Raw genomic sequence first — 15,279 nt, forward strand, 5'->3', positions numbered from 1 at the left:
TGATGGAAAAACAGCCTCAAACCAAGAGACAAATGATGTTCATATTTGTTGTGGGAGGCCTGACTCTCTTGTCTTACCCTGCTGGTATGCCAAAGGAGAAGGTCCAGCAGAATTTGGCTACCAGAATTATGGCCCCATCTGAAACACAGTGCTACATGAGGACTGATTCAACATAAAATCCAATTCAAGGCCAGGGCTTTTGGAGGAAACTCACAGAGGAACTCAAGGCAGTAACCCTTTAGAGTGAAAGCTTACATCTGAAGGAGACCAGCAATATTGAGAGACCTGCCCTATGGGCAAAGACAAGGAAGGTGGTTGTCAAAAAATCAGTGGAATATCCAGCTGTCCCCTTTTGAGGTGAGCTGGTACCTTATCTGTCATTAAGTCTGTCAGCAGAAAATAAAGCCTTGAAAATGTTTTGTACACATCTAAATTCCAGACTGTTGAGAACAGGGAAGCATTTGTCTAATCCGGCTGTGGTCTTCTTTCTCTGGAGACAGAAACCCCATAGCATGACTAACACACAGTTAGTAAGCATAGGTACCCAAAATGGCACTGGGATGACAGTGGCAGCCAGCTAGGAACAGAGTTCTATGCTGAAATTGGCAAAATCGAATAAGAATAAAAAATCCCTAAGTATTATCTGTGCTCTTCCCTCACATGCCACATGATCTGATTTGCTTTTCCACAGCAGCAAGGAAGGACTTCAGGCAGTGACAGCTTCTTGCTCTACAAGCAAGAAATGTGCTGTACATTATGCCTGTGGGGCTTAGAAGTAAAAAGCTTTCCCATTAAGCACCATGCTGCACATCCCACAAAAAGCCAAAGGAATCAATTTTTTCAAATGTGCTGCACTATGCAGCTTGCCATGGCTTCAGGGCTCCCACACATCAATCATTGCCTGAATCACAGTGCTCCCAGAATTAACCTTTCTTTTTTTTTTCATTAGAGTCGTTTGAGTTGGAAGGGACCTTTAAAGGTTATTTAGCCTAGTTCCCCTGCAATGAACAGGGACATCTGCAGCTAGATCAGCCTGCTCAGAGCCTGGTCCAGCCTAGCCTTGAATGTCTCCAGGGCTTTCCAGAACCTCTCTGGGCAATCTGCTCCAGCGCTTCACTAACCTTATTGTAAAACACTTCTTCCTTATTTCCAGTCTAAATCTCCCTTCTTTTAATTTGAAGCCATTTCCCCTAGTTCTGTAACCACAGGCCCTGCTAAAGTGTCCCCTTTTTATAGCCTCCTTTTTAATACTGAAAGGCCACTATCAGGTATCCTTGGAGCCTTCTCTCCTGAGGATCTGAGGCTGAGGATCCAAAACCCTCTCAGCATGTCCTCAGATGAGAGGCGTTCCATTTCCTGAATCATTTTTGTGGCCCTCCTCTGGACACACTCCAACAGGGCCATGTCTCTCCTGTGTTGCTGGACACAGTACTGAAGGTGAGGTCTTACCAGAGCAGATCAGAGAGGCAGGATCACCTCCCTCGACCTGCTGACCGCACTTCTTTCAATGGCTTTCTGGGCTGCGAGGGCATATTGCTGGCTCAAGTCCAGCTTGCCACCGTCCCACTCATTTTTTCCTTTCTCTGCTACAGGCATATTGCTACCATCTTTCCTTTATTTCATATAAAATTTTGATTTCACGCTCTGAGACCTAGCGCAGCGGCACGCAACGCCAAACCCTGTCAGAAGTCCCCATAGACCATATCCAGCCGCGCGGGGGTGCTCTTTCCTCCTCAGGCCGCCACCTCTCCCCTCCCCTCCCCATCCCTCCCCATCCCTCCCAGCCCCGCCCCGCCCCGCCCCGCCGGACGCAGGGAGGGCCGTGGCCGGGTGCACGTCGCGTGTGGTGGCGTCACTACGCAGTGCCGTAGTACGACGTGGCTTTCTCTGGCGGAGCGACCGGTAATGGCTGTGTTGGGCTCTTTCTGCCGCAGTGTGAAGAGATGGGGCCTGAGTGGCGGGGGGGGTGTCTCTGCTGGGGGAAGGGTGCTCGGGTGCTGCTCCTCGGTGCTCAGGGCTGCCCTCCGCCTGGGGATGTGGAGGCGAGAGGGAGATAGGGGCCGAGGTTTCTTCTCGGAGGCTGCCGTGACGGGAAGCGGCCGTCTCGCGTCATGCGCTGTTGTGCGCTGTTGTGCGCTGTTGTGCGCTGTTGTGCGCTGTTGTGCGCTGTTGTGCGCTGTTGTGCGCTGTTGTGCGCTGTTGTACTGGCGGTTCCCGAAGCTGCGAGTGCTTCCTTACAGAGCGTGGTCACGGCCTAGCCCGGGGGGTACCGGATTGTTAGAGGGTTTGACAGGAGAGCCCCTGTCAGAGAGAACGTGCTGGCATTGAGCACAAAGCCAACGGGCCTGAAGTCCTGCTTGTAGCAGCAGCTGTGAGCAGATGCTTATTCTAAGAACGAGATTAGGCAGTGCTATTTCTCTTAAGTGCTCAGGAGTCCTCCAGTAGCTTTTGGATGGAGAGCGTCCAGTGGAGGGCCATAGAGATGGTTAGGGGCCTGGAGCATCTCCTGTTTGAGGAAAGGCTGTGAGACCTGGGTCTGTTCAGTCTGGAAAAGACAGAGGGAAGCTTATCAGTGCTTATAAATATCTAAAGGGTGAGTGTCAAGAGGATAGGGTCAGGCTCTTTTTGGTGGTACTCAGTGATAGAACAAGGGACAATGGGTACAGGTTGGAACACAGGAAGTTCCATACAAACATAAGGAAAAACTTTACTGTGATGACAGAGAACTGGAGATTTTCAGAACTGGATGCTTTTCTGTGCAACCTATTGTAGGGAACCTGCTTTAGCAGGGTGGTTGGACTAGATGATCTCCAGGGGTCCTTTCCAATCCCTACAGTTCTGTGATTTTTTTGAAGTGGGCAGCCCTTCTCTGTTTAGTAGCCTTCAATTATGTTCTTAAAAAGAATTTCTTAGAAAGTACTGGATGCAAACTGGAACTCTTGTTTTCCTTTAGTACGCTCAGAGGCACAGCTTTTCATATATTTTTTGTAGGTTGTGGTAGGTTATTATGTTTATGTATTGATACAGTGTCTTTAGAAGGTGATTCCACTTTACAGAAATTAAAGTCTAGCTAGGTTGGCTTTTCAGTCATCTCAAGCCTACACAAATTTTGTAGTTAACTGCTGTTTATATTTCTGAAATGAAATAATATTTGTTATGTGTGCCACCACGTATAGTAAATCTATTCATCTCTACAGGCAGTCATGGATCAGGTAATGCAGTTTGTGGAACCCAGCCGTCAGTTTGTAAAAGACTCCATACGACTGGTTAAAAGATGCACTAAGCCTGACAGGAAAGGTAAAGTGCCTGATAAGGCAGAATACAATGCTTATTTCATCATCTATCATGCTTTGCATCTTTCTGTATGTTACTGGTTTTGATTCATTTCTTATGAATGTTTCTCAGATTTCATTGTGTGATGCAAACTTGAGCAGCATGATCAAATTTTCATTCTGGATAGAATGAATCTGTATGTGTCCTTTTCTGATATGTAGTCTTGTATGTGACAGTGGTATTAAAATGCACCTTATGAAATAGGCTAAGTAGCTGAAATTAGCCATTCTGAGACAGGCAGATAATATTTTCACTGATGAGGTAAACTGATCTGAGAAGAACTTGTACACACTTTGAAAAGAAAGCTGCAGTAGTCAGATCAGACAGACTGCAGTCAGTTTGAGGAAAATTCTGAGGGAAATTCTGCTTATTACATGACCTTGGAGGAAATACTTCATTTTAGGAGACTCTAGCTAGGGTTGCCTTTTGCACTGCTGATTCAGTGCTTCATGATCTTCAGTGATTGCCTGACTGAGATAGGAAGAGCTTTGTTGCTGGAAGTATAGATGAGGATTTTTAGCCTTTCTGTAAGGCATTGTAGCGAGGATATAACTATAAGCAAGATGTCAGTGGTGGTTCTTAGAGGTAGTTGTTAGGATGGGATCAGTAAGGAACTTCATTTTCTGATTGGCAGGGTATTTAGGGGCTGCAGACCTCTTTAGCCCATCTCATGGTTCATGTCTTAAAATAATTGGAAACAGCACTTATGTGCTATACAGTTGCAGGTACTTAGGGTTGTCACAAGACACCAACTTAATTGCAGCTTTTCCATGTTTGGTTATGTATTGGGGATTATTTTCAGGACTTGTAGGGGTATGAAGGGATAGTGATGGAATAAATATGCCATTAATTGTTATGGGCTGTGGATATATCCAATTCTGCTTACTACTTAAAAACAAACAAACAAAAAATCTGCTCTGTGTTTTGGGGAAAGCAGTATTTTGTCTCTTAAAATATTATCTGTCTTCTGAAATAACATCTTTGTTTCTCAACTGTAATGCTGTTTGTGCTTGAACTGCTTCCTGTTAACACATTACCATTTTCTAAAGAGTTATCTTCTATAGCGAACTGTAGTGTACATCTCCTGTATAGCATACATGAGGCTTCCCAGACTGAATTTTACTTTTGTATTTGCAGAATTCCAGAAGATTGCAATGGCAACAGCGATAGGCTTTGCAATAATGGGTTTTATTGGATTCTTTGTCAAATTGATCCACATCCCAATCAACAACATTATTGTGTAAGTAAATACTGAACTTATTTTTGCCAGGTTTTACATCCATTGTTAGCAAGCCATTACAGAGTCCATATTGCTTTAGAATCTTTCACATTTTATATATAAAATGTATAATTTTATATATATATATATATAAAAATTTATATAAAATTTCACATTTTAGTGTAATATGACAGGTATTGGTGGATATTCGAAGAACTTAGTCATGAAATAGATAATTAGTTTTGGGTTTGCACCTTAAGATGATGCAAAATATTAGATCCTTAGTTGTTTAACTTCTTTTCAAATATCTGCTTTGAAACTGAATACCAAATATTTTGATTTCCAGTTCTGCAGTGTATGCATATCCACAGAACGGCCACCTTATTTAGTTATTGCATACTGATACTGTTACCAGTTTATAATTCAGGTATCTAAAGTAAATTGCAGGAGGGTAAGATATAGAATTCTGTGGTGGTTTTGGAAGATGACAGTACATAGAACAAAGATGATACACTTTAATTTACTAAGTGACAGGTTTGTTTGGAACTCTTTGCTTTCTGTGTAAATGCATTTCATAAAATACCCTTTGGGATGGATGTTGCAACGTGAGTAGTTTCACCCTTAAAATTGGCAGCAATTGTACTCGCATGTTAATGGCACCAGTTAAAACTTTTCATATTCTCCAGAGATGAGGTAATCCCTCTTCTAGCAGTGTGATTTTTAACATGTGTAGAACAGGTAAAATACTGTTCTGTGACTATGAAACATGGTTACCTTATGCCTCTAAGAACTGTCCTCTAAGCAAAGTTAAATGTTTGAAAAGAGGAGAAAAGCTAAAATGGTAGTAATGTTCTTCCTAACAAGGCAATGTTGGGAGGCTAAATTAGACTTCAGATGGGATCACTTGATGTTTGGTTGGTTCAAACTGATTACTCTGTTCTCTCAACAGAGGCGGCTGAATGTTCATCATGAAGAATGAGACATTGTGACATTTGCTGCAAAAATTTCACAAATGTGTAACTTGTTTGCTATTAAACAGTTTTGAGTTTGCAAACTCAGTTTGGGTTTTCAAATGTTTTTACAACTTACTTATCTTTCATTGGGTACACAGTCATACCTTTCTACATTGCAGCTTTCTTTGTTTTTAAATAGTAGAGTGTTTCTTCTTACTTCTTTCTTCTGTAATAGAGTAATTCTTGAGACATCCCTAGTCCATCCACCTGCTTAAAGCTGGGTCAATACTGCACTTGCGCAGAGCCACTTGGTCAGCCCGGCAGCCCTCCCCCCCTACCCTGCCAAGCCAGCAGGAGCCCTGCTTGTGCTGCCATGGGGTGTTGATGTGGTGTGAGTGGAGCCAGGAGTGACAGCAGCCAGCCCCCTGCCAATATAAAAGTAGCCCTTACAGAGTGCTTCAGACAGGGTGTGCTTGGCAGTTCACATAGGGCAGGGAGGGTCCTCTCCTCTCTTTCCCTCTTCTTCTCTTTCCCCTCCTCTCTCGTCATTTGAGAACTCTAGGTTGCTGCTGCCTCTTATAATTACCATGGTGGGCACCTGTTGCAGTGGCTTGGCCAAGGCAGTGGCCCAGACCGAGGGGACACAGCCTCTCTAGGCTCATGCATGCACTCACGTGGACAACCTGAGTGGTGATGTGGCAGTCTAGACTGTTGACTGTGGGGAGCTCCAGAGTCTGGAGGTCCCCCTGGGTCCTGAGGGAGGAGAGGGCTGTCATGGGTGCAAGTGTGCCCAGATCAAAGAGCATATGGCCAGGCTGCAGTGAGAAATCAGCAGCCTGAGAGGCTCCTGGGAATCTCTGAGGGAGGCAAATAGGAGGAGGTATGAACTTACATCTACTGCAGAACGGCAGCCCCTTCCTAAGTCCCTGCAAGGGGAAGTAGCCAATCCAGCTGCTCACCTGCAGGACAGAGGGCTTGACAACCCATGAGAGGAAAGGGGCTGGACCCTCATATCTGCTCAAATAGGATGCATCTGCCCCCAACACCCACAGTGCTACCAGCTCCTGCAGCATCCCTGGGTAATAGATTTGAGGCTCTTGGACTGGAAAGGGATGAGGGTCCAGAAAGTAGTCAGAACTCAGCCCCCAAGAAGCACATTGAAAATGCAGGAAGTAACAAACAGGGAGTGGGCTGGTCAGGGCACTGCTTCGGTACCAGTGCCACTATAAAATGGTGGAGAGTCTTATAATTGGGGGCTGCTTGCTGAGGGGCACTGAGGGTCCCTTTGCTGCCTGGATATTGTCTCCAGAGAGGGGTGTTGTGTTCTAGAGGCGCGTGTTAGAGACATTAGGAAGACTACCACAGCTCATTAAACCAGGAGACTACTATCCTTTTATTGTCATGCAGGCTCCATCCCAGGATGCTGTGATGAGGAAACTGAAGAATGTTAAAATGGACTTTGCAACCCTTGGGAAGATGTTGAAGGGATCAGGGGTGCAGGTAGTGTTTTCCTCTGTCCTCCCGATGGGTAGCTGGGACCCAGAAAGGAGGAGGAGAACATGTCAGGTAAATGACTGGCTGAGGGGATGATGTCTTGATCAAGGCTTTGGATATTTCAGTCTTGGGCAGGCCTTTGAGAAACCGGGTGTGTGGGCTTCTGATGGACTCCAACTGAGCAAGTGGGGCACAAGCGTTTTGGGGAGCAAGCTCTTTGGATTGATGACCAGGGCTTTAAAATAGGTTCGAGGGGGGAAGGAAGGGGAGTTAGATGTGACAGAGAAGGGCTGGGGGATGTTGTCAGTGTTGGAGACTGCAGGGAAAATCCTCTGAGCTGTACCATAGGATCATGTGAGGGCTCCTCAGAGAAGGTAATGTTGCTGATACCCCATCCAAAATCTTCTTGCATCCCTCTAGGGGTAACTGCACCTGCTGCTTCCCTAAAGTACCTGTATACCAATGCATGCAGCATGAGAAATAAACAGGATGAGCTGGAAATCTGTGTACAGTCTAAGGACTGTGATCTTATTGCAGTCATGGAGACATGGTGGGACAGCTCTCATGATTGAAATGCTGTTGTGGGGGGCATGTCCATTTTAGGAAAGACAGGTTGGGGAAGCGAGGTGGAGGAGTTGCCCTTTATGTGAGAGAGCAACTAGAATGTATTGAGCTCTACCTGGGGGAGGGGTGAAGAATGTGTGGAGAGCTTGTGGGTAAGAATTAAGGGGTGGGCTGGTATGGGTGATACTGTTGTGGGGGTGTGCTGCGGGTCACCAGGTCAGGAGGATGAAGTCGCTGAGGCCTTCTACAAGCAGCTGGAAGTAGCCTTGCAGCCCCGGGCACTGGTTCACGTGGGGAATTTTAATCATCCAGACATCTTTGGTAAGCAACATGGCCAGGCACATGCAATCCAGATGGTTCCTGCAATGCGCTGATGATAATTTTCTGATGGAGGTGGTGGAGGAGCCAGCGAGGTGGGTGTGCTTCTGGACCTTGTTCCTACCAAAAGGGATGGGAGCGTTAGGGTTGTGAAGGCTGGGAGCAGCGTGGAATGCAGAGATAATGATATGGTGGAGTTCAAGTTCTTGAGTGGAAGAAATAAGGCAAAAAGTAGGATTGCTTCCCTGGACTTTCAGAGAGCCAACTTTGATCTTTTCCAGGGCCTACTTGGAGGTATCTCATGGGCTAGGGTGCTAGAAGGTAAGGGGGCCCATGAGGGCTGAGCAACATTTAAACAGCACTTCTTTCAAGCTCAGGATCAGTGCATCCCTAAGAGTAGAAAGTTGGGGAAGGGAGGCAGGAGACCTGTGTGGATGGGCAATGAACTCATGGATAAGATCAAAGGGAAGAAGGTCTATGAAATGTGGAAAAAGGGCCTGTCCTCTTGGGAGATGTATAGGAGTGTTGTCAGGTCCTGCAGGGATGCGCCGAGGAAGGCTAAAGCTCACCTGGAGTTGAAACTGGCAAAGGAGAGAAAGGATAATAAGAATGGTTTTTTAAAGTATGTCAACAGTAAAAGGAAGACTAGGAATAATGTGGGTCCCCTGCTGAACAAGGGCAGTGTCCTGGTGATGGGGGATGCTGAGAAGGCAGAGATGCTGAACACCTTCTTTGCTTTGGTCTTCACTTCAAAAACTCCCCCTTGGGACTCCTAGACACTGGAGTGAAGAAAGAGAGCCTGGGAAATGGAGAGCTTCCCTCTGGTTGAGGATGGGGTGGTCCAGGAGTGTCTGGATGGAATCAGAGTGCATAAATCCATGGACCCTGATGGGATGCACCCACATGTGCTGAGAGAGCTGGCAGAGATGATTGCTGAACCGCTCTCTATCATCTTTGACAGGTCTTGGTGAACAGGAGAGGTGTCTGAAGACTGGAGGGTAGCCAGTGTCACTCCGGTCTTCAAAAAGGGCAAGAAGGAGGATCTGGGAAACTACAGGCCAGTCAGTCTCACCTCTGTCCTTGGAAGAGTGATGGACTAGCTTGTTCTGGATGCCGTCTCCAAGCAATTGGAAGAGAAGAAGGTTATCAGGAGTAGTCAGCATGGATTCACCAAGGGGAAATCATGCTCGACCAACCTTGTAGCCTTCTATGATGGCATCACCGGCTGGGCATATGGGGGGAGAGCAGTGGATGTCAGCTACCTTGACTTCAGCAGGGCTTTTTATACTGTCTCATATGACATCCTGATAATGAAGATGAGAAAGTGTGAGTTGAGAACTGGCTGATTGGCTGAGCTCAGAGGGTGGTGATCAGCAGCGCAAAGTCCAATTGGAGACCTGTGACTAGTGTTGTTCCCCAGGGGTCAGTGCTGGGTCCGGTCTTGTTCAGTATGTTCATTGACAACCTCGACGAGGGGATAGTGTCCACCCTCAGCAAGTATGCTGACAATACAAAGCTGAGTGGAGTGGCTGACACACCAGAAGGCTGTGCTGCCATTCAGCAGAACCTGGACAGGCTGGAGAGCTGGGCAGTAAGAAATCAGATGAGGTTTAACAAAAGCAAGTGTAGAATCTTGCACTTGGGAAGGAATAACTGCATGTATCAGTACAGGTTGGGGAATGACCTGCTGGAGAGGAGCTCTGTGGAGAAGGACCTGTGAGTCCTGGTGGATGACTGGTTGGCCATGAGCCAGCAGTGTACCCTTGTGGCCAAGAAGTTCAGTGGGATCCTGGGGTGCATTAAAAGGAGCGTGGCCAGCAGGTCAAGGGAGGTGATCCTCCCCCTCTACTCTGCCCTAGTCAGGCCTCACGTAGAGTATTGTATCCAGTTCTGGGCTCCCCAGTACAGAAAATATAGGGATCCCCTGGAAAGAGTCCAGTGAAGGGCCACAAAGATAATAAAGGGCCTGGAGCATCTCCCCTGTGAGGAAAGCCTGAGTAACCTGAGTCTGTTCAGCCTTGAGAAAAGAAGATTGAGAGGGGATCTTATTAATTTTATAAATATCTTAAATGTGGTAGACAAAGGGACATGGCCAACCTCTTTCCAGCAGTCTGTGAGGACAGAGCAAGGAGAAATGGCCATGAACTGAAGCATAGGAAGTTCTTCACCAATATGTGAAAGAAATTCCTCACAGGGTGACAGAGCACTGGAATGGGCTGCTCAGGGAGGTTGTGGAGTCTCCTTCTCTGGAGATACTCAAGACCTGTCTGGATGCCTACCTGTGCAGCCTGCTGTAAGGAGCCTGCTTTGGCAGGGAGGTTGGACTCCATGATCTCTAGAGGTCCCTTCCAACCCCTACAACTCTATGATTCTCACAAGGTTGCTCAGGGCTTTGTCCTGCTGGCTCTTGAAAAATTCAAGGGTGGAAATTGTACAGTCACTTCAGAAACTGTTTCAATGCTTAATTTTCCTTTTAGAAAATAGCATTGTTCCAGCATGCAAACTACAAAGGTCTCTGCGTGTAGAAATTACAATTATTAAATGATTGAATACTTTGATTTAAAAACTAAGCCTACAGAAATAGGTAGATGCAATGCTCTTGCTCTTCAGATTTAAAAAAAAAAAACCTTCTATTTTTCTTGTATTGCAGGAAACCTCTATTCCACTCCAAAAAGCTTACCAGTCATAAGTGGTGTCCCCCAAGGCTCAGTCTTGGGACCAGTGCTCTTCAACATCTTTATCAATGACGTAGATGATGGAATTGAGTGCACACTCAGCAAGTTTGCAGATTACACCAAGCTGAGAGGTACAGTCAATACACTGGAAGGAAGGGAAGCCATCCAGGGGGACCTGGACAGGCTGGAGAAGTGGGCCTGTGTGAACCTAATGAGGTTCAACAAGGCCAAATGCAAGGTGCTGCACTTGGGCCGGTGCAATCCCAGGTATTTATACAGCCTGGAGGAAGAACTCCTCGAGAGCAGCCCTGCAGAGAAGGACTTGGGGGTCCTGGTGGATGAGAAGCTGGACATGAGCCAGCAGTGTGCGCTGGCAGCCCGGAAGGCCAACTCTGTTCTGGGCTGCATTAAAAGAGGAGTGGCCACCAGGGAGAGGGAGGTGTTTGTCCCCTTCTACTCAGCTATAGTGAGGCCCCATCTGGAGTACTGCATCCAGGCCTGGGAACCTCAGTACGAGAAAGATGCAGAGCTCTTGAAACAAGTCCAGAGGAGGGCCGCCGAGATGATCAGAGGGCTGGAGCACCTCTCCTGTGAAGAAAGACTGAGGGAACTGGGCTTGTTTAGTTTGGAGAAGAGAAGGCTCCAGGGAGACCTCATTGTGGCCTTCTCATACTTGAAGGGAGCATATAAACAGGAGGGGGAATGATTGTTTATGAGGGTGGATAGCGATAGGACAAGGGGGGAATGCTTTTAAACTGAGACAGGGGAGATTTAGGTTAGATATTAGGAGGAATTTTTTCACTCAGAGGGTGGTGACACACTGGAACAGGTTTCCCAAGGAGATTGTGGATGCCCCGTCCCTGGAGGCATTCAAGGCAAGGCTGGATGTGGCTCTGGGCAGCCTGGTCTTGTGGTTGGTAACCCTGCACTCAGCAGTGTGTTTGAAACTAGATGATCTTTGAGGTCCTTTTCAACCCAGGCCATTCTATGATTCTATGAAATATTTGTTAATTGTAGAAGTTACAGTGCTACTTTGCATTACAGACTTTAGAATTGCTTAATGCTCTGAAGTCTGTTACTGGAATTACAGCAAAACCAAAGCTTCTTCGCTGGACAAACTTACCTCATAGTAGAAAGTTTCAAATGTTACTCTTTTTGAGAAAACTTCACTGGCACCTATGTATTTTTAGAAATAGAGACAGAAAGTAATTATGCTTCATGCTATAACCATTTCATAATGAAGTTGTATTCTGTGCAACTGTATACAAGTTTCCTTTTGGCAAAATGGGGAAAAATAGTTTGGTATTGGAATAAAATACATCCAAGCTAAGCAGGTTAGCAGTTTATTTACATATGCTTCTGTTTGTGATCATATGCAGTGGCAACACGTCTTCTGATCAAATAGTCTGAGGTACCAGAATGATAATCTCAGTTGTTCCTCAATTTGGTCTTAAATGACTTTTGTTTTAGACATGTTTTTCATTTAGTACCTAAAATGAGTGCATACTTACTCCCTTAGGATCAGTTTTATTCTTTCAATTCATTGAAATTCTGCAGTAATTTCAGTTGAATTAGAAAAGGCAGCTGTAGTTCATCTTAAATTTTGGTTGCCACTGTCCACAGCAAAGGCTTGTCTGTCTTGATGGCCACAATCTCAGAGTTGTCATAGGTATTGGAGGTAATGATGAGTGTTTTGAACTTCAGGACCTGGTTAGCTGCAAAAAATAAGAAGGACTTAATGATACTCTTGAAACAAAAGTGTTTATAAAGGCATTTATGTATACCCATGTATTGTTGTAAAGACTGCTGGCCCCACAAATAATGAATAAAACAGCTGAGTACATCTAAGCCAGACAAAATATCTAAAATAGGTATAGTAAACATTAATTAGTAGGCTTGTACGAGCCTATACTATTAGATGACCTGTAGAACTAATATTTAATCCCGAAATGATCATTTTGAGTTTACACAGATTATTACAAAAGCATATTGTTGAATGTTCCCCAGAGTTTCACGTCCGTAAATTTGTATTTCATTTGCTCAGCTCAGTAACCAGTTCTAGGCAAGGTATTTCAAGTCAAATGAGGGAGAGGGTCTTACTGTAGTTCTAAACATGGGACTTGCCTTAGTTCAGCAGCAAGCCTGTATTTTCTCAAAACGTGAATACTGGTAGAGCGAAGGCCAGCAGTTATGTGAGATTATTTAACAACTTTTGCATTGAATTAAAGAGCTTGCATCTTCTGTTGCGTGTGGTAAGTGTCCACATATGTTAGAAAACAAATCACTAATGTCAGTTCTGGGAGAGCTTAAAACTTAGCAGGCAGTAGTAATGATAATTCTGAATTATTCATGAAGTTTTAAACAATAGTTCTGTATCATTTTAGCTGAGGGGTTGCTTATAGACTTACTGAAAGCTGAGACCAAAAATACAGTTCAACCTCAATTTCCTCACTTTTGAAGATAATTTGCTAGCATTTTGCAAATATGTGAACTTCCTGAAAGGCATAGTGAGACAAGTCAGTTCTCTGTTAGTCTTTGCTTGTTGCCTGCGACAACGTACTAAGGCTTCCCTTCTGTCCGCACCTCCACATGCAGGGACATACGGGACACATACACGGTATGTAGCACCAAAATGCCAATTTAATGCTCCGCAACAAGGCTACTTACACCCGTACACGGGACCGCCCCGTATACCTGTGACCCCCCACAGCTCCTCCCCAGGTGCTCGCAGGCACCACCCATCCCATTTAATCCCGCATTTCCTTGTATTAAATTTTGAAGAAAGAACTCCAAGACCGTCTTTTCAGTCTGTAAAACAAGCCCAATGACAGGTGGTGATCAAGAAGTGTGCAAAGCAACATATTAAGTTCTTTTTGGAGTTTGCACAAAAGATAGATAAATATTCCAATTGCGAACATGAAGGTGGGCTCTAATAAATGCATATTTAGTCATGCGGTGTATGTTAGACTGTCTGCCAGTTGCTGTAAGCTACACGAGGGGAGCTGATTTTGCCAGCATACATGGCTTAAAAATGAGGAGCAGTCAGATAAAAGGCAGAACGTAAAATATGTTCAGTGTCCCATGCCAAATCTGCAGTTGCCCCTGCTCATTCCTGCCTTTTATCTGACTGCTCCTACCTATTATAACAAAGCCATTCTCACTGTTGATGTTATTTTTCTGAAATGCCTTCCAAAGAAAACAACCTTTTTGTTGTCTTGTAATTAGCATTTGTAGTTTTGACAGGTAACAGAACTGATGTTAATAGAGGATTTCAGCTTGGGATTTTTTAAACTTCAATCTGGAAAAGACCTGGGATATTTACAATTCTGTAATTAAAATAAGCTTTATTTTCGGTCATTGACAATTTTCTTTTAGACAAATAGTGATTTTTTTTTCACAAAAAAAACCAAAGGCTGATTTAGATGAAAAAAGGAGTGATTCAGCAAAAATGACAAAGTTCCCCCTCCACCTTGACAGCGCTTGACACTTTTTCACCTGAATTTTTGCTTAGTGCTTTAGTTCCAAAAGAACTGTGTTTACTGATTTAAAAAAACTGTGAGAAAAATTATCTACCCAGCTCTTCTATGGTAGCTCTGCTACCCTGGAACATAACCAAGCCCTAGTTCTGTGGTGTGTTTCTGAAGTCTGACAGCTCTAGACTTCAGAACTAAAACAAACAAAAAAAGATCACTAAAAAACCACTACCTACAAAACGCTGTAACCTAAAATTACATTTATAAAACTCTTATCGTGATTGTATCCTCTGGAGTGGTTGTGAGGTTTATTTTTTAGCTGGCAGTGCTGAAAATAAATGAGACCGAAGGCTGCTGCCTGCTGATGTGCCCACTGTTGCACTGCACGCTTTCAGCCTGGAAACTGCAAATAGCATGGACTCTAACTGCAGCTAGATTTGGTCTGAGATGCTGCAGAAACACTAACTCCCAGTATCAGGTTACTCCTCAGTAACTTTGTTTGTAGCCTAGTAGACTAGTAATCATTGTTCATATGACTGCACTGTAAGGTTCTTCCAATAGAAGAGAACTTGCGTTAAGGTTGAATATACATCTACAAGCTGCACTTAAGCAGGGCTTGAGAAAGGTGTATATAGAGCATAAATTTCTTCGTAAACACGTGGCAAAAGCAAACCACGTCATTAATTTGAAAGGCTTAATTGAATGAGGAGGCCCTCTAGTTATTCCTACATCTGTAAGAGAACCATGGAGGACTTGGGGACACTGAGGGTCATCTAATGGTCGTGTTGGAAGGAGTTTGTAGAGGCAAGTACTTCCTTAACCAGGAGCAGATTTGGTGATGGCAGTGAATTTATTGTGAGAAGGTCAGAACAGCCATGCCTGGTGTCTTAATCCAAAGACAGTGAGGCAAATGGAAGCCTTCTTGAACCCCCTGGCCCCCAGTAACTCAAGGGTCCCTACTCCATGGGATTTCAGCAACAATTCAGGGTCCTACTGCTGTAACCACAAGTCACACTGACAGCAATGCACCCCCACAATGAGCATATCACAGAGGTTTCATTTAGTTTCTGAAATATATAAAGTTACACTTTGCTGATTTCCATTACTCAAAATAGAAATAGATACAGGAGTACAAGAAGATTGCCACTCCTGTCATGGATGTTTGGAATTTCAAAATAATTAAATATTACCTAATAGCCTTGTTACAAGCAATGTAATTCTCTTTCCCCTAAGCCAATGATGCATCAAAA

General features: G+C 44.7%; 1 protein-coding gene across 1 annotated transcript; it reads left to right on the forward strand.

Annotated features, from left to right (window-relative positions):
- Positions 1,783 to 5,610, forward strand: SEC61G (Sec61 translocon gamma subunit). Its single transcript, XM_021388289.1, has 4 exons — positions 1,783 to 1,902; positions 3,198 to 3,297; positions 4,471 to 4,573; positions 5,502 to 5,610. Exons 2-4 carry the CDS (start codon positions 3,204 to 3,206, stop codon positions 5,509 to 5,511), a joined length of 207 nt encoding a protein of 68 aa, XP_021243964.1. The 5' UTR covers positions 1,783 to 1,902; positions 3,198 to 3,203; the 3' UTR covers positions 5,512 to 5,610.

The sequence above is a fragment of the Numida meleagris genome, chromosome 2, assembly GCF_002078875.1.
Source record: "Numida meleagris isolate 19003 breed g44 Domestic line chromosome 2, NumMel1.0, whole genome shotgun sequence".
Classification (NCBI taxonomy): domain Eukaryota; kingdom Metazoa; phylum Chordata; class Aves; order Galliformes; family Numididae; genus Numida; species Numida meleagris.

Coding starts and splice junctions, on each gene's coding strand:
- SEC61G (XM_021388289.1), top strand. CDS start 3,204: ATGGATCAGGTAATGCAGTTTGTGGAACCCAGCCGTCAGTTTGTAAAA. Junction 3,298..4,470: donor CACTAAGCCTGACAGGAAAG/GTAAAGTGCCTG, acceptor TTGTATTTGCAG/AATTCCAGAAGATTGCAATG.